Raw genomic sequence first — 17,969 nt, 5'->3', positions numbered from 1 at the left:
GTTATTTTTTTGTCTTTTACGTCGTCCCAAACCCTCTTCCGTATTTTCTTTCGTTTTCTTCTTCACTTTGATAATCTTGGCCGCAAACCCACGGGCCTCCCCATTTGTCTCCCTCTGCTGGCCATCGTTTTGTTTGCGTTAATATCATCGTCAATAACAACAATATTAATAATAAAACATCTGATTTCTAAGCGCCTTTCAAAACTCTCAAGGACACTTTACGGTCACAGGATCTTGTTGTGCAAGTGAGCAGCGGCAGCCATTCGCACCAGCGTTCACTCTAACACATCAGCAAATTAATAACAAATCCAATTTATAATCGACATTAAAAACTTTCAAAGACGCTTTACAGGCACAGGATTTTTTTTTTCTTTTGCGGGAGAGCAGCGGCAGCCATTTGCGCCAGCATTCACTCAACCTGGAAGGAACACACACTCGCCACTCAAATATCAAAGTTCTTTCGTCCTTTCATTGACTTGATGCCAAGCGTTTGAAAATGTTCCAACAAGTCATCCATTATTTTTCTTGGATTTATTTATTAACGCCAAAGGTCAATTCTGAGCTTTCATGCACATCTTTGGAATGCTGGAAGAAATCACTCAGGTCAGCGTTCAAAGCAAAGACGGTGAAGCAGCAACCAATTGCTATGCTGTACTAAAATGAAACAATGATTGGAAACATGACTTCAAAGTATCTTTTTTTCCCTCCGTTCTTCGTCCCTTCCAATGTTGTGAGTTATTTTTTTTTTGATTTTGATCTTTCCCAATCATTCGGATTCTTTGGAAAATTGTCTCCAACGACCCCATAAAAGGTAAGCGTACCGTTAACAAAAAATGGTTTGGGCTCATTGCTATCTGACCTGAAATAGTTTGGCCGTCCAAAGTTGCTTCACATGGATGGATGGAGTGATAGCGAGCGAGCGAGCTAGCTAGCTGGCGAGATAGCTAGTTAACTATACAGATGGCGAGATAGCTCGATAGATAGCTAGATAGATGGAGAGGTAGCTAGCTATCTAGCTAGCTAGACGGCGAGATAGCTACGTTGGCGGCTTGGATGGCGTCAACAAGAAATTAGAGGATCTTCAAGTCGAGCGGGGATTCGCCTTTTCCACGCAGGTCAGGTCTCGGAACCCCGCCCCCAAGCCCCTTTTTCCAAAAGCTCGATCGTGACGACGACGTTCTGCTGAACAGGAGCTGAAAACCCAACTGGGCAAAGGACCGCTAAGCGCCAGCGTGATCCCTCTGATCCAAGGCAGTTACGAGATCCCGGAGCTCGCCACGTAAGCACAAATGTCATTGGCTAGCTTTGACGCCGCCGCGATGGCCAGTGGCGATTGGCCATCGCGGCGTCTGCGTTTGTTCAGGGTCGTCGACTTCTTCAATGCGGTGAGCGGCGATCTGGACCGAATTCCTTCCGAATTTGCCTCAGAATCCAGATCGGTTTGGCGTTCCCCACGGCGGTAAGCGAGGCCCACTCTCGTAGTATCGGATTCCATTGCGAGCGCTCAACCAAAGGCCAAAACGATCCGACGGAACGTGACCAGCTTTTGCCCTTTATTCGAAAACAAACACACGACAACAACGTTTGGCATCGGGGCGAGGGGAGCAATTCCACTCCAATCTCAAAGCGCAAGTTGGCTTTCCCTCCGTTTCAGGTAAAAGCCACCAAGCGCTTTGCAAATTTCGGAGCCCAAAGAAAAGCTCGACGCGGGAATGGAATCGCCGCGTACGCTTACGACACCAAGAGCGGCGCCGTTCCCGAGATCCGGGCCAAATACCAGGTGGAAACCTCGAGAGCGCCGGTCGAGCAATTCAAAGCGGCCAGACGACACGTGACCGAGGGCAAAAGCCAGTCCGTCTTTCAGGTGTGTTCCGCCACGCTGATCGGCGAGGGCGACGCCAAGGTACGATGAATCGTCCAAAGCAAATTGGCCTTAGGACGTCAACGTTTTCCTTCCAGGCCAAATTCATCAAGGAGCAGACGTTCGGAAAAGGACACTATCCTGGCCTCTCACAAATCCCACGTTGCTTAACCCGCACCCCCCTCTTGAGACTTAGTGGTCTCAACCACCGAGTTCGTCATCGCAATTGGACAAAATGCACCAAAATGCTGAGAAAAAAAAAAAAAAAAAACATGTGACCAAAACAATTTGACCAAATTTCGGACCAAACACCCTCTCAAAAATGGTCAAAAATCACAGAAAAATAAATGATTAAAGAATGGAATCTGGTCCAGCAGTCAGAAAAAAAAATAAAGGTTAAAATGTCAGCGAGTGTTAGCAAAGATTTGTAAAAAAAAAAAAAAAAAAAAGGTGGCCAAGCCCGGTTGCAATTTGTCCCCATTTTGCCCAAAAGCGAACGTTTGCTCTTCCGAAATGTTGCTGTGGATTTTCAATGGCGGCTTTTGTCGGGCAGACGTACGCGACGGGCCTCCTTTCCTTGCTCAGCAACAACAAGAAAGAAAGCAATAAAATGTAGCATGACGCAACACGCCGCTGATTGTTTGTCTTCATGTCGGAGCAAAACGGCACAGGGAAGGAAACGGCTACAAATGATGAAAGAGGCTCGCTCGATCGATCGATCGCTCGATCGAGCAACGCGCCGACCGACCGAGCGATCGATCGAGCCTCTTTCAAGCGCGTTCGTCAGACGAAAAGCCCAATTAGAAATATGGAGAGTTTATTATGTACAAAGCGCTCACGTTCAAAACAAAGCATTTTTTCCCCGCCCACATCAAGACGGCGCCCTCGCCCGCCGCGGCAAGAACGGCAAAAGGAAAGCCGCAAAGTCCATCTGGCGCCAAACGCACTTGAGTGTCCGGTGGACGACCTCCGCGCGCTCCCAAAGTCGAGACGATCGCGGCCGCGGCGACGTCGTCGGTCGGGTTCCCGCCAGTCGGCTGTCCGTCTCGCGTCGAGCCACTTTCACGCGCTCGCGTCACAAACTAGCATCCGCGTCACACGTTGGCCTTGCAAGGCAGGCGGCAAAATTACGCCGCGGACGCAAAAGGCGCAACCAGGGGCTAAAGCGGCGCTCCGGGAAGTCCGTTTGAGGACTTTGTGCCTTCAAGCAAAACAAAAGTGAAAAAGAGGGGCGGGGCCGGTCCCCGGCGGTCCCGCGGCTTGTGAAATGGGGCGGAGTCACGGCAGGTCACGTGACACGGGTCGATCCTCTTTGTACGCGTTCGTCCGTCCGGCAAGAGAGCGCTCTGCGTTCCGGGAGGGTCTTTGAGGGGCGGGGTTCCTCCTGCGGGCGGGGTCTACCTGTCCTTCAGTTCCCGGGTGACGCGTTTGGTGAACCTCCCGCACAGCAGGCCCATGAGGAAGAGCAGCGCCACGCCGCCGCCCGTCACGCTCAGGATGTAGTTCTTGGACGGCGACATCAGCACCTGCGAGGCCAAGTCCGAGAAACCCTCGGCCGGCGCCACCTGCAAAAAACGCTACTTCAGTCGGAGCCGTCCAGGGACTCGGTGCCGAGGGCCGCCCGCCCGCCCGCCCGCCCGCCCGCCCGCCCGCTCGCCCGCCGTCTCCTGTTTTGATTGCAACATGAGCAGCCGACCACCGGGGCTCATTTTTACGTCTCAGCTGAGAAACACTGAACTCTGCTGGTCGGAGATGGCAAGTGCACCCTGCGACCTAAAGGCCAGATAATCTACCTTGGCGGCGTCACTAAAAGCTAACTTGGCGGCATCGCTAAAAGCTACATTGTCGCCATTGCTAAAAGCTAGCTTGGTGGCGTTGCCAAGAGCTACCTTGGCGGTGTCGCTAAAAGCTAGCTTGGCGGCGTCGCTAAAAGCTACCTTGGCGGCGTAAGTCCACATGTCCATGCGGTCCTGAAGTCTTTTCTTGCACTCGGGCTGGAGACGCACGCGTTTGTCCTGCAGCGCGTCCATCAGGCACGACATCTCTGCGCGCAGGCAACATAAAGCGCCAGCAAAAATCACAACATTGTTCAATTTTTGGTCCAACTTGTTTTGTCAACGTTTTTTGTCCACTTTTTGGTCCAAGTTTTATGTTCCATTTTGTTGTCCAAGTGGTTTTGTCCGACTTTTGAGTCCTTTTGTTTTGGAGCGTTCCCGACGTGCAGCGGAGTGTCGCGTGGGCGGCTACTCACGGCGGCCTTTGCCGGGCGGGATGGCGGCGCAGTGGTGTTTGATGTCCAGCGCGCAGGCCGTGTGCAAAACGGGGTCCACAAAAATGTCCGCCTTGCTCTCCTTCAGCATGTTCAGCACCTCCTGAAAGGTCAAAGAGAATTCCAGTTGCCGGTGGAGGAACATGAAAGGTCGCGAGTGGTTTTTGCGGCAAGAAAACCGTCGTCACCTTCTTGCAAGCTTCCTGTTTGACCTTGAGCAGGTTGAGCTTCAGACATTCCTCCACTTGCCCCGTCTGCTCCTGCGCCGCCGCCTCTTCGGGGCACAGACGGGAAATCTGCGCGGGCAAGCGGGCGTTAGCTTAGCGCGGCGCTACGGCGGCGCTACGGCGGCGGCACGCCGACCTCCTGAGTGCAATGGAGCTGCAGCTGAGGGTCCAAGCGGTAATCCAGCGCCGACTCCTGAAGGATGACGCGGATCTGGTCCTCGCAGTCGGCGGACAGGCGCTGACGAGCACGCCAGACCAAACGCCGCGGCGTCACCGCAAGCGAGGGGAGGCGAGGGAAGGGAAGGGGGAAAAAAAAAAAAAAGCGGCGCTCTGACCTGCTCGGCGTATTTGAGCTTGAGGCAGGCGATGACTTGACCCTCCAGCTCGCCGTCCGCCGGCGCCGACTTCAAGATGGCCTGGCAGAACTTGGGAATGTCGGCTTTGCACGCCTTCCTCAGGACGGGGTTCAGCCGGAAGTCTGACCCACCGCCACGACGACGACACAAACTTTTTATTTGCCATTGCTAGCTCGCTAACTTTCTATTCAGCTCGCTGGCTAACGCGCCAATGACATGGCGGGCGCTCGGGGACCAAAATGCGCGGAGGGGATGAAAGATCCCCAAACACGTACCCGTGTTTTGCACCATCTGCCGCTTGGTGATCATCTGCTTGCACTTGGGATCCATCAGCTCGCTGTTCTTGTTCTGCTTCAGGCACTGAAGGACGTTCTTGCCTTCGGACTCGGTGCAAAAGCGCTACGAGGGGAAGAGCCGTACCGGCGCAAAGTCAGCACGCCAGCCGGCGGGAGGAAGGCAATAAAAGACGCGGGTGTTGCCACCGACCCTGATCATGTGCTTGCACACCCTCATGAGCTGATAATCCAGTTCGGGATCCACCATCTCCACTTCCTGCACTTTGAAGATCTTCTGGCGGCAGCGCTGAGTCAGCTGACGTTTGCTCTCCTTCAGACACTCCATCACCTTCGCGTGTCCACACGCGTCACATGTCACGCGTCCACACACGCGTCACATGTCACGCGCGTGCCAACCAACTGACCTGCGCGTTCCCAAAGGCCACGTTTTGACACAGGCGGCCGATGTCCTGCTTGCACGATTCGTACAGTTCCGGTTCCAGCCGGATGTCTTCAGACTGGGGGATGAAAACGTGACAACGTCAATAATAACAATAACAAGACATTTAAAATAAGAAGAATAATATTTCATTTTCAAGCGCCTTTCAAAACTCTCAAGGTCACTTTACAGTCACAGGTTAAGTTTTTCTGCGGCAGCCACATGCGCTAGCGTTCACTCAATCCGGAAGTAACTCAAATAGATAGGAAGCTAGCTAGCTAGCTAATAGATAGCTGATAGTTAATAGAAACTTAGCTAGATGAATAGCCAGGCAGCTTGAGCGCTAATAGATAGCTAATAGAAAACTAGCAGATAGCAAAGAGATAGCTAGGTAGGTAGCCAATAGATAACTAATAAATGGCTAGTTAGCTAGATACATAGCTAGCCAGCTATACCGCTGATAGCTAGTAGGTAACCAAAAGATAGCTAGCTTACTGTCATAATTCACAAATTGTTTTCTAAGTTTAATCATTTTCTAAGCCCCTTTCAAAACTCTCAACTCAGTCACAGGATATTTTTTTTCTGCGGATGAGCAGTGGCAGCCACACGCGCCAGCGTTCACTCAACCCAGAAGTTACTCAACTAGATAAAAAAGTAGTCAGCTCGCGAATAGGTAACTAATAGATAGCTAGCTAGCTAGTTAAATAGCAAATAGATAGCCAGCCAGCTAGTTAGATAGCAAATAGATAGCTCGCTAGGTAGCCAGCTAGCAAATAGATAGCAAGTAATTAGGATTTGGATTGGCCTTTATTAGTCTCGCGGTGGAGAAATGGACATTTCGCAGCAGCAAAGTGATGAAAGGAATGAAAGTAGAAAAACAAATGTCCAGTTCCGGGCGACACGAGTTCCCGGCGGGCCAAGCGGGCGGGCGGGCGAGCGTACGTACCATCTCCACCTCCTCCACGCGCAGCTGCTTGCGACATTTGACGGACACGCGTTGCTCCTTGGCGTCCTGCAGGGTGTCGTTCCTCACCGTGGTGCTCAGACACATCACCACGTCCACCCTGGACAAAAAACGCCCACGTTTGTTCACACTCGCGCTTAGCTAGCTAGATAGATAGCTATTTGCTATTTGTGACTGTAAAGTGACCGCTTACAAATGAAATGGATTATTATTATTATTTATTAGCTGGCTCGCTAGCTATCTAGCTGAGTATCTATTAGCTAGCTAGTGAGCTTTCTATCTATTTGAGTTACTCCGGGGTTGAGTGAACGCTGAAAAACTGATCCTGTGACTGGAAAGTGACCGTGAGAGTTTTGAAAGACGCTTAGAAATGAAATGGATTATTATGATTATAATTTGGGGGTGTTTTTTTTGGGGGGGAATATCCGGACAAAAAAACCCAATACCCGGAGAAAAGCCACGTGGTTCTAAGTGTGGCAAAAAAACATGTCCGCCGCGGGTCGGGCGGGCGGCTCTTACTTCTTTTTGATGTTGGGGCAAAGTTTGAGGACATCCTCCTTGCAGGCCGTCTTGAATTTGTAGGAGAAGCGGAAGTCTTTGACTTGGATCTGCAAACGGAAAAAAAAAAGAGTCAAAAACGCCCCCGAAACGCGGACGGACGGACGGACGCTCGCTCGGTCAGTCGGTGAGAAGGACGTCTCACCAGCTGGAAGTGGGTGACTCCCACCGAGCACTTGTCATTCATCTCCTTTTGGTGTTTGTTTTGCGCCAAACACTCCATCAGGTCCCCGGAGTCGATCTGGTTGTCGGCCACCTCCTGAGAAGGGGTGGAGTGCTCAGGATCTCAAGGGTATCAACCGGCGGACGTCTTCGGAGGAAGCGGACTCACGTGGCAGCGGGCCTGAATGACGGCTTGGCAGGCTCGCATCAGCAGCGCCTCCATCTGAATGTCCTGAAGTCAAGAGATAGACAACTAACTCATAGATAGCCATCGAGACAACGAGCTATATAACTAATAGCTAGCTAGCCGGCCAGTGAGCTAATAGGTAGCAAATAGATGGCTAAGAGAAAGGTAATAGCCAATAGATAGCCAGCTAGCTCTATATAACTAATAGCTAGCTAGGCGGCCAGGTAGCTAATAGGTAGCAAATAGATAGCTAAGAGAAAGGTAATAGCCCATAGATAGCCAACTAGCTCTATATAACTAATAGCTAGCTAGGCGGCCAGGTAGCTAATAGATGGCTAAGAGAAAGGTAATAGCCCATAGATAGCCAGCTAGCTCTATATAACTAATAGCTAGCTAGGCGGCCAGGTAGCTAATAGGTAGCAAATAGATAGCTAAGAGAAAGGTAATAGCCCATAGATAGCCAGCTAGCTCTATATAACTAATAGCTAGCTAGGCGGCCAGGTAGCTAATAGGTAGCAAATAGATAGCTAAGAGAAAGGTAATAGCCCATAGATAGCCAACTAGCTCTATATAACTAATAGCTAGCTAGGCGGCCAGGTAGCTAATAGATGGCTAAGAGAAAGGTAATAGCCCATAGATAGCCAGCTAGCTCTATATAACTAATAGCTAGCTAGGCGGCCAGGTAGCTAATAGGTAGCAAATAGATAGCTAAGAGAAAGGTAATAGCCCATAGATAGCCAGCTAGCTCTATATAACTAATAGCTAGCTAGGCGGCCAGGTAGCTAATAGGTAGCAAATAGATAGCTAAGAGAAAGGTAATAGCCCATAGATAGCCAGCTAGCTCTATATAACTAATAGCTAGCTAGGCGGCCAGGTAGCTAATAGGTAGCAAATAGATAGCTAAGAGAAAGGTAATAGCCCATAGATAGCCAGCTAGCTCTATATAACTAATAGCTAGCTAGGCGGCCAGGTAGCTAATAGGTAGCAAATAGATAGCTAAGAGAAAGGTAATAGCCCATAGATAGCCAGCTAGCTCTATATAACTAATAGCTAGCTAGGCGGCCAGGTAGCTAATAGGTAGCAAATTCCATGCTCATCTACCTCGGACTCCAGCTCGGTGAGGTTAGCCACCACGTTGCGGCAGTCCGCCAGCAGGTCCTCCAGGTGGTCCTGAAGGCACTCCAGCTCCTGTCCGGCCTGCGTCTTGTCGCTGCACCATTTGCCCAAGTCGCTCATGCAGCGGCGCTGCAGCTCGGGGTCCAGTTTCACGTCCAGCGCCCTCTGGTGGAGGATCCTCTGCACCTCCACCTTGCAGTCCCGCGACAGCTACGGCGCCAACGCTCGTTATACGGCCGTTATACTTTTATACGTTTGGTTTACACGTTTTTACCATTGTCTATTTGCTACTGTTGAAAAATCGATCGCAAGGCACATCGACGCCAAACGCTGGGCCGGCGCGACTATTTTCAACCACCTCAAATCGACGGAGGCCAAGTCGCGTCCATTTTGGGACGACCCCCCCGACCCCGCCGGAGCGGCTCAACTCACCCTGCGCCCCTGATCCACCGATCGGTAGGCGTGTCGATACAAGCAGGAGAAGATGGCGCCGGGCGGCATCGTCTCGCCGGTCTCGTTCCAGCCGTGCGTGTGGCACAGGCGCGCGGCGTCGCCCTGGCACTTCCTGTACAGGACGGGGTCCAACCTGGACGCGCGGCGGTTGCCCGGAGCTTAGTGGGCGGGAAAGGGGCGGGGGGTGGTCAGCGAGGGGCGGCGGCCTTACTTCCAGTCTCGCGCGATAAAGTACTGCAGCTCCAGCAGCCGCCGCTCGCAGTCCTCCACCATCTTGTCGGTGTACAGGTGCTCCATCAGACACGACAAGATCCTGAAGGCCGCAAAGGAAGCAGACGCGCAGGTTGAAAATTGCCCGCGTGGAATCCACCGGGAAATAAATACGCTCATTTCAAGCCGCAACCACATGAAAACACACTCACAAAACGGCCACAACAATTTTTAACAATTTGGACAAAGGTGTCCACTCCGGTGCCAGGGTTTTTGTCATTCTCTCACTCAAAAAATTGAGGACTACACAAACATTCCATTCAGCAGAAGAAACCTTACTCAGATGCTCTTCTTTCATCGGAAAACAAAATGTGATCTGGCTCCCCAAAATACACATTGGTTGAGATAGCGCTTTAGCAACAGCTGCAGCTGGAACAAAGCACTTCAGGTGGCAAAGGGGAAAACATTGCCAGAGGTCTGACCGGCACTTTATCGCCACCCCTCGCCCCACCGTGCAACAATATGGACTTTTAGGACCTTACAATTAATTCCTAAGTGATATGGTTCTGGAGTTATACGAGCTTGAAATGAGGGCGGCTGTCCAAAATACAATACATAGTGATTTATACAGGTAACATCTGACTTACGACCGGCTCGACTTACGACCACCACCCCCAGACCCGAGTTTTAAAATGTTAATTCCGCGCCTGGCACCGCAACGCGCTAGCAGGCTGGCATTGTGGATGACAATTTTGGCTAGCCAGCCAGCCAGCCAGCCAGCATCTCACGCTCGCGCAGCATTCGACCGTGACAGGGGGAGTTTGCCAGTCATATAGCCTCAGAGTCTCTATTCAACATTTGGAATGTATTTCAACTTACAACCATTTGGACTTACGACGGTTTAGTCGGAACGGAACTTGGTCGTAAGTCGGATGTTACCTGTATCCTGTTTTAACATCTGCTGCGGGTGGAATAAAGCGCTCATGTGGACACAAGGGAAATGCCACTGCATCGCGGAAGGGAAAAACATTGCCAGAGGTCTGACCGGCGCTTTATCGGCCCCCCGCGCGCAAAAAAAAAAAAAAAACAGAACGAATTTGGGAATAGCAGGCAGCAAATGAGTGAAAGAAGTCGACGAAGAATGTGTAAAGTGCGGTTGTTACATGGGGTCGCCGTTGCGGATGTGCTTGCAGGCCGTCTGGATGACCGACTCGCAGGCCTCGTTGAGCGCCCGGTCGATGCGGTAGTCGGCGCCGGGGTCGGCTTCCTGGATCAGCGTCTGCAGCTACAATGGAGGAAAAACAAGCACATTCAGCAGCGGCTCGTGACGGGAGGCGGAAAAGAAAAAAAGGCCAGTGGAAGCCATTTTGCTCCACGCTAAATAAATGATATCATGGCCTGCCCACATTTCCACACGGCACTCGTGGAATCCATCACACGTGTTCGTCCATCGCGCTTTGCTACAAAATCTAATTTCAATGGACGGATAGGGAAAAAAAACAACAAATATTGGCACCGCCCGAGAACACTGGAACAACAGCTGGCTGGCTGGCTGGCTATCTCACTAGCTCTCTATTAGCTATGTAGCTAGCTAGCTCGCCTTCTATCTTTTTTGAGTTACTTCCGGGTTGACTGAACGCTGGCGCGTGTGGCTGCCGCTGCTCAACCACAGAAAAATAAATAGAAAGTGACCATGAGAGTTTTGAAAGGCGCTTATCAATGAAATATACTAATAATAATAATAATAGATTTGATTTACATTCACAGGATATTTTTTCTTCAGGTGAGCAGCGGCAGCCACAAATGCCAGCGTTCACTCAACCCGGAAGTAACATAAAATGATCATCATTACACAACAACAACAACAATAATAATAATAATAACAATAATAATATTCAAGATAGCTCGACAGAGATAAATAGATAGAGCGGCTACATAGCTAGCTAGCTAGAGATAGATAAATGTATTATTATTAAGAATCAAGACAAGACCCTCCGCACCCTGCCCACCACCTTTTCCAGCGACTACCCTCAGGCAGGCGCGACCGATCCCTGCGCATCAAATATAGCAGACATCTTTATATAATAATAATAATACATTTAATTTCTAAGCACCTTTCAAAACTCTCAGGGTCACTTTACAGTCACAGGATACATTTTTCTGTGGGTGAGCAGCGGTAGCCACATGCGCTAGCGTTCACTCAACCCACCCCAAAGTAACTCAAGTAGATAGAAAGCTAGAAAAACCAAAAGCCGAAAAAAATGTGGTAATGGTGCTCCGCGTCACACTTTTCAATTCCCGAATAAATGCTGCGTCATTTTGAGCGTTAGCATTTTGGGGAGTGTTTGTTTGTTTGTTTGGGGTGGGCCGGACTGACCGCGTGTTGGCAGTTGGGGTCGACGGCGTCGCCGCGGGCGACCCGCATGAGGCAATGCAGCGTGCGTCCTTTGCGGTGGAGACCCGAGCAGTGGGCCTCGATCTCGGCGCGGCACTGCAGGACGATCTCGGGGCTCAGCGAGAAATCCTCCATCAGCATCCGCCGGTAGTCCATCATCTCGCCTTGGCACTCGCCGCTCACCACACGACCTGGACGCAAAACAAACCGTGCTCGCCACAGGCCCACTCGATCACAGACGTGCTCGAGCGTACCGGGCGCCGGTGGACTTCTAGCTAGCTAGCTACTTGCTATCTATTAATAATCATCATCATCATCATAATCCATTTCATTTACAAGCGCCTTTCAAAACTTTCAAGGTCACTTTACAGTCACAGGACGTGCTTTTTCTGTGGGTGAGCAGCGGCAGCCACACGCGCCAGCGTTCACTCAACCCGGAAGTAACTCAAACAGATAGAAAGCCAGCTAGCTAGCCAATCGACAGCCAACAGATACCTAGCTAGATAACCAGCCAGCTAGATAGTAAATACATAGCTAGCCAGCCAGAGTTAATAGATAGCAAACGATAATAATCATAATACGAATAATAACAAATGTCATTTCTAAGCGCCCTTCAAAAGTCTCAAGGCCACTCCACAACCACAGGACCACTTTCTAGCGAATAGATAGCTATTAGCTATCTAGCTGCCTAGCTGGCTACCTATTAGCTGTTTGCCTGGCTAGCTAGCTAGCTAGCTTTCTATTCATTTGAGTTTTTCCGGGTTGAGCGAACGCTGGCGCGTGTGGCTGCCGCTGCTCACCCACGGGAAAACTTCATCCTGTGACAGTCAAGTGACCTTGAGAGTTTTGAAAGGTTCTTAAAATTAAAAGCATGATGATGATGATGATTATAATTATTATTATACTCCCCTACATTCAAGTTCCAAACAACGGTACAAAGCAATATTTTTGCGGTGAGTACGTTAAACGTCATTTGTCTGTATTTGTCTTATTATGTGCGTTTTTCTCTCTCTAACAGATGTAGTATTCTCTATGTTTTATTGAATGAATGTGTTTTTCAGTACAAAGCAATACAAGTTAGGTGTTTGACGAGCGAGCTTTGGCCATCGTTGCTTAGGTCAACCTAAAAGAGAAGAAAAGAAGCCTTCCTTCCATCCAAACAACGGCTGTGAAGCAACTGAGGAACTTGTGAAGGTGACAAACGAGCGTTGGCAAGGCAAGTCAAGTAAAGTATGTTGTTGCGGGCAAGTCGGGGAACGTCAGCCAATGCAAGAAATGCCCGATCCCATCCTGACCATCACTTACCTCGATGCAGGGCCGATTCCAGGCACAGCAGCAGGTAGGAGAGGCGGGCCTCGCGGGCCCGCGGCACGCCGGCGTCGGCGCCGCAGCGGTACTTGCGCAGGTCCGACTTGCAGGCTTTGGCTAGCGTGTAGCTGACTTTGTAGTCCTGCGCGATCAGCTTCTGGCGGGTGGTCAGCGCCTCGCGACACCTCTCCGACATGGCCTCCTCAAACTTGCGGTCGAAGAGACACTTGTAGACGCGACCTTCCCCCGCCGGCGTCTGCGCAAACGTTCGTGAAAGACCCCCGAAGCAGGAAGGTGGGCGGACCCCCCGCGGGCACCTCCACTCACGCGCTCGCAAAAGCGCTCGCGGTCGTCGCGGCAGGCAAAGTAGAGATGGCGGTCCAGGTGGAAGTCCTCCGAGGAGAGCTCGGCCACCCGCATGATGGACTTCTTGCAGCGCTCGTGGATGGCGTAAGCGCCCGGACGCTCTTCGGCCTCGCGCACCAGGCCTTTCTCCAGGCACGCGATCACCTCGCCCTGCGAGTGGACGTCCTGCGCACCAAAAACAAGGGCCGCCCGCCCGCCCGCCCGCCGCTTGAAAAATCGTCCGGCCTCACATTCCGCTCTCGACGGCATCAAAACCGCCAGCAACAAGACGGCGTTCGGCTTTGCGTCGTTTGGCCGGCGCTCTTAACTCAAGTTTTTGCTCTGAAGTCAAGGCGAAAAACAAATCACCGAAAAAACATAGAAGGCACACGTGTGGGGAAAATGCCTTGCGTTGGATTATTTTGTCTTGATGTTATTCTGACTTCAAGATGGCGGCGCAACCACTCCCAAATGTGGTTGCCAACTTCCTTCCTTTGCTAAGTTTTGCGTTGTCACTTCGAAACGTCTCCATTGTGAGACCAATCAACGGTTTTGTCATTGTGATTCAAAATTGTCTGGCAGATGCCGTTGGACTTGGCGTCGTTTGCTTGCTGCTCTTAACTCAAGTTTTTATTCTTAACATCGAAAGAAAGACAGCTCGGGAAAATAACACGAGTTGGACCATTTTGATTTTGTGTTACTATGACGTCAAGACGGGGAGAGCAGCTCCGAAATTTTGTTCTTCAACAAGTTGACCCTTGCCACTTGGAAATGTCTCCAATGGGGGACGAGTAAACGGAAAAAAAAAAATCGCAAGCGCTCTCACTCGTCCGGCCGTATTAGTTGGCGCGGGTGGCGGTCTGTGACGTCGCCGAACAGCGCCAATTGTTGCCTCGGGGCAAAAAACCTTATCTCCCGAGTTGATGCTGCCGCAGCGGAGGGCGTTGATGTCGTCGCGGCAACTGTCGGTGAAGCCGCAGATGAGGCGGTAGTCGCTGAAGACGACGCCGGTCATCTTGGTGATGTACTGCTTGCACCGGTATTCGCTGATGTTGCCGCGGTGGTCCACCAGGCACGATACCAGGTACCCTTTGCCCAGTTCCTCCGCCGCACATTCTTTAATCTGCGGACACCCGACGAGACTTTTTTGGGTGCGCGCCCGGGGCGACGTTTTGGCGCTAACGTCGGCAACTCACCTCGGAGATGGTGGACCTGCACACCTCCACGGCCACCGACTCGAACTTGGGGTCGGTGGTCAGGTTGAGCTTGTAGTTCCACAGCAGCTACATCCCATACGAAAAAAAGGTTTAGAAACAGAGCGGTGCACACGTATGAAATTCATACGTGTGCACTCACATGGCTGCATTCGGCTGCGATGTCCGTGTCCTGAAAGACAAAGAGTGCACGTGAATGCACCAATTGACCCCCCGCCGCTTCTTAGTACGACACTTCCTTGTGTCCGACGCGTTATCCTCGTGCAGCGTTCCATTGTCAGTCGACGCGTTTGTATTGTTCAATTACGATAATAATTAAAAAAAAACACAGATGGAACGGATTAACAATTTTTACATCGATTGTAATGGGAAATGGTGTTTTGGTTTTCGAACCTCTCGGTTTCTGGAACTGATTGTGGTTGAAAACATTTGCCTTCATACAAAATATCACACACTTCCTCCATGGCAAAATCACGGACGGGACAGGCTGACAAAATAAAATCATCAGAATTTGGGGCAAAAACAAAGAAATGGCATCGTCTTGAACAAAAGGATTCAAAGTCGCGGCCGACGGGCCAGCTGGCGGAACCTGTTCCAACAATGGCGGCGTGGCGTGGCGTTACACGTTTGCTCATTGGTTCATTTAAAACCGCGGCGGCGTCACGGCCACCGCGTTTGCGTCGTTGCTAACGCCTGCTTGGAAATGCATCGCTAGCTTTGTTATAGCGCAAAGTTTGGAGAAGAAACAAACGGGCTCATTCCGGCTCGGCTATTTTCCCCCACACGTGATGAAACGTTTGCGAGCGGACGCCCGGCGTCCTCCCCGACAAAGTCCACGTCCACCAAACCACAACACGCCAGAGGGCGCGACAAAAACGGCTAAAGGCTCGCCGCTGGCTTTTGGCTTCATGCGCCACCCGAGATGGACACTCCGCGTCGAACGCGGTGTCAAAGTGACGGCCCGGGGGCCAAATCTGGTCCGCCGCATCAACCCTCGAAAGCAAATTAACCTTGTGAAAGTCCCTGCCGATCAATCAAGCGAGATAGCAAGCTAGCTAGTTCTCTTTCTGTTCAGTTAGCCGGCCAATCCGTTTGATCACAGGTGTCCAAGTCACGGCCCAGGGGCCAAATCTGGCCCGCTGCATCATTTTACAAGTGCCAGGTGTCAAGTGCCAGGATGCTAGCTAAAGTCCCAACCAAAATAACAATAAGCCATTTCATTTCTAAGCGCCTTTCAAAACTGTCAAATGGTCGTATGTAAAGTTGTTTGCGACTTCTGATTTGAAAATTAGTCATTCGTTAGTTTGTCGTACGCTCTCTAGTTAACATCTGGATGGGGATGAGACATTCTAATGGCTTCCCCAAATTCATAACGGGGGGGAACCGGAACTACAACCGGCAGCAAAAAAAGGACTGACACCCCTAGGCGGAAAAAAAATACATAAATACATGTCTACGTATAGCAGTGGTGTCAAAGTCAGGGCCCTGGGGCCAAATCTGGCCTCCCACATCATTTTATTCGGCCCGCCAAAGCAAATCAAGTACGCTGCTTCTTGGAGGTTCCCGTCTTGACTTGAACTTGCCCGGAAGCGGCTGCTAGCTAGTCCCAAGAGAGGCGGTAGGTTCGACGAGCACTTTTAAGAGGTCGCAAAAAAGGCAAGGATGTGATGGGGGTGGGAGAGGAATCACGCCGAACAGAACCGCAGAGGCCGAATCCAACGTGACGCCCGCAAGAGTCCGATTCGTCATCATCGCGATCGGGGTTGCGCGTGACGTCCACTGTGGACGTGGGCTGGCTGGTGGCTAACAGAAGCGGCTAAGCTTTAACTGGCAGCCCAGCCACCCCCCACCCCCACCCTAACCACCACCCCAACCAACCTCCTTCTTGTCCTGGAGACACTCGAGCACCGCCAGGTTGTTGATCCACGTCTCCTTGGAGCACAGGCGGACCAGGTCGTCCCGACACGCCGCCTCCTCGGACAACTTCCAGGCGGCGGAGCGCTTCCGAGACGCCGAGGCCCCGCCGCCGCCGCCGCCGCCGCCGCCACCGACGCCGCCCGGGTTCTTCTCAACGGCAGCTCCCGCGTTGACCGCGCCGGGCAGGTTCTGGAAGTTGGCGGCGACGGGCCGCGCTTTGGCCGGGCCGTTGCCGTCCGCTCGACACAGGCGGAAAAGCGACGACAAGCACAAGAAAAGCAGAAGGTGAGGAACACGTACGCAATCCGCCATCTTCGGCCCGCTGCTGGCGCTGCGTTCAGGGCCACTCGGGAAAGTCGCTACGCCGGTTGTGAGGGGAGACCAACCTCAGACTGACGACGCGAGGCAAACCCCCCCACCACCACCGAGTCGAGCTCCTCCGCGGTGGGCGGCTCATGAATAATTCATGAGCACGCGTGGGTACAGATGGCGGCTCGTCCAATCGCAGGACGCCCGATTTCAATCGTCTTTGCGCATGCGTTTTATGGAGGACGGAAGCTCGGAAACGCCGAGTTTTAAATCTCAGCGGTGACCAGCGGTGTCGGTCATTTTTTGTTTGCCGCGGGCCACATTGTAGTTCTGTTTTCGATCCCGATGGAGGGGAGGGGTCAAAATAAATTCATGCTGTAGGCCACGTGGTAGTTCCGGTTTCCTCTTGGATTGGATTTGCCTTTATTGGTCTCACAGTGGAGAAATGTACATTTCCCAGCAGCAATGTAATGAAAGTAGAAAAAAGAAATACATGAGCTGCAGGAAAGGCAGCGACTCTCGCGGAGCCGTCTTGAAGTCAAAAGAACAAAAAAAAAAAAAAAAAACAACAACAACTCAATAACAAATAATGACAATATGACAAAACAAAGACACAGAGAGTCATTCATTCTTCAGGACTTGCTGTATGTACCCTCTTTTTGATGACATGAAGCAGTTCTAGATGAAAGAGGAGAGGATCAAAGTGTCTTTCCACCAGTGGATCAGGGACATCATGGTGGAACGTGCACGGTCGACTACAGGGCCGTTATGTACTATTACTATGTACTATTATATACAGGTAACATTCGAGTTACGACCGGGTTCGGTTCCGACACAAAGGTCGTAAGTCAAACGGCCGTAAATCGAAATCCATTCAAAATGGCCGACGTGACGTTAACACGGCAGGATAGTAAACAATGTCAATCTGTTGTTTTGAAGCACCGTTTTCTATTCAATACTGTTTAAAGTTCATTTATAAATGTGAAAACATTTAGTGTCGTTTGTATCATTTTATACTTCCTATTAGCGATAACCATAACTGTACCCGTAATGTATACAGAACTGTTGACTGCACAGTTCATGTATAAATGTACCTTACCTTACCTTTTAGTGTCGTTTTTATCATTTTATATTTTCATATGATCGATCTTTATGACTGTACAACTGTCATTTTTATCATGTTATATTTCATATTATCGATGTATATTTTACATCATGGTTTCAAGAAAACAATTGTACGGGAAGAATACAGCTGTTGAAAAATGGCTCTCCCTGCGAACGGCCAGAAGAGGTCGCCCGACACACACACACACACGCTTGGACTCAGAAAAACAGTGTACACTACGAGTACACTACGAGTACAGTACTATAGGAGACGGTATCTGCACTGTATAACTACTCTAT

The 17,969-nt window shown here is 50.8% G+C and overlaps 1 protein-coding gene and 1 long non-coding RNA gene across 2 annotated transcripts; one reads left to right on the top strand and one right to left on the bottom strand.

The window, feature by feature from the left end:
• Positions 1 to 408: 408 nt before the first annotated feature.
• Positions 409 to 2,510, top strand: LOC148897320 (uncharacterized). The gene is made up of 3 exons (XR_016114964.1): positions 409 to 811; positions 1,116 to 1,459; positions 1,655 to 2,510. It is a non-coding gene; the product is annotated as an uncharacterized LOC148897320 (long non-coding RNA).
• A 151-nt stretch (positions 2,511 to 2,661) lies between these two features.
• Positions 2,662 to 16,696, bottom strand: glg1a (golgi glycoprotein 1a). The gene is made up of 24 exons (XM_088996310.1): positions 16,218 to 16,696; positions 14,482 to 14,511; positions 14,322 to 14,408; positions 14,033 to 14,248; positions 13,108 to 13,311; positions 12,778 to 13,036; positions 11,455 to 11,663; positions 10,241 to 10,362; positions 9,079 to 9,180; positions 8,847 to 9,000; positions 8,400 to 8,624; positions 7,281 to 7,343; positions 7,095 to 7,208; positions 6,911 to 6,999; positions 6,374 to 6,491; positions 5,414 to 5,506; positions 5,200 to 5,337; positions 4,989 to 5,112; positions 4,693 to 4,835; positions 4,494 to 4,595; positions 4,319 to 4,426; positions 4,113 to 4,233; positions 3,799 to 3,905; positions 2,662 to 3,426 (listed from the first exon to the last, which is right to left on the bottom strand). The coding sequence occupies exons 1-24, from the start codon at positions 16,566 to 16,568 to the stop codon at positions 3,259 to 3,261; spliced, it is 3,447 nt and encodes a 1,148-aa protein (XP_088852436.1). The 5' UTR covers positions 16,569 to 16,696; the 3' UTR covers positions 2,662 to 3,258.
• Positions 16,697 to 17,969: the final 1,273 nt, after the last annotated feature.

This window comes from Hippocampus bargibanti, linkage group LG05 (genome assembly GCF_051943395.1).
Source record: "Hippocampus bargibanti isolate YZ-2025 linkage group LG05, ASM5194339v1, whole genome shotgun sequence".
Classification (NCBI taxonomy): Eukaryota; Metazoa; Chordata; class Actinopteri; order Syngnathiformes; family Syngnathidae; genus Hippocampus; species Hippocampus bargibanti.
Note: the sequence above shows the minus strand (reverse complement) of the source record. Positions and strands in the feature narration are given on the sequence as shown.

Excerpts from the sequence above, each read along its gene's own strand:
- glg1a (XM_088996310.1), bottom strand. The coding sequence starts at position 16,568 with ATGGCGGATTGCGTACGTGTTCCTCACCTTCTGCTTTTCTTGTGCTTG. Across the intron at positions 14,512-16,217 it reads GTCTCCAGGACAAGAAGGAG|GACACGGACATCGCAGCCGA; the intron begins GTTGGTTGGGGT and ends TTTGTCTTTCAG. Across the intron at positions 6,492-6,910 it reads TGCCCCAACATCAAAAAGAA|GGTGGACGTGGTGATGTGTC; the intron begins GTAAGAGCCGCC and ends TTTTTTGTCCAG.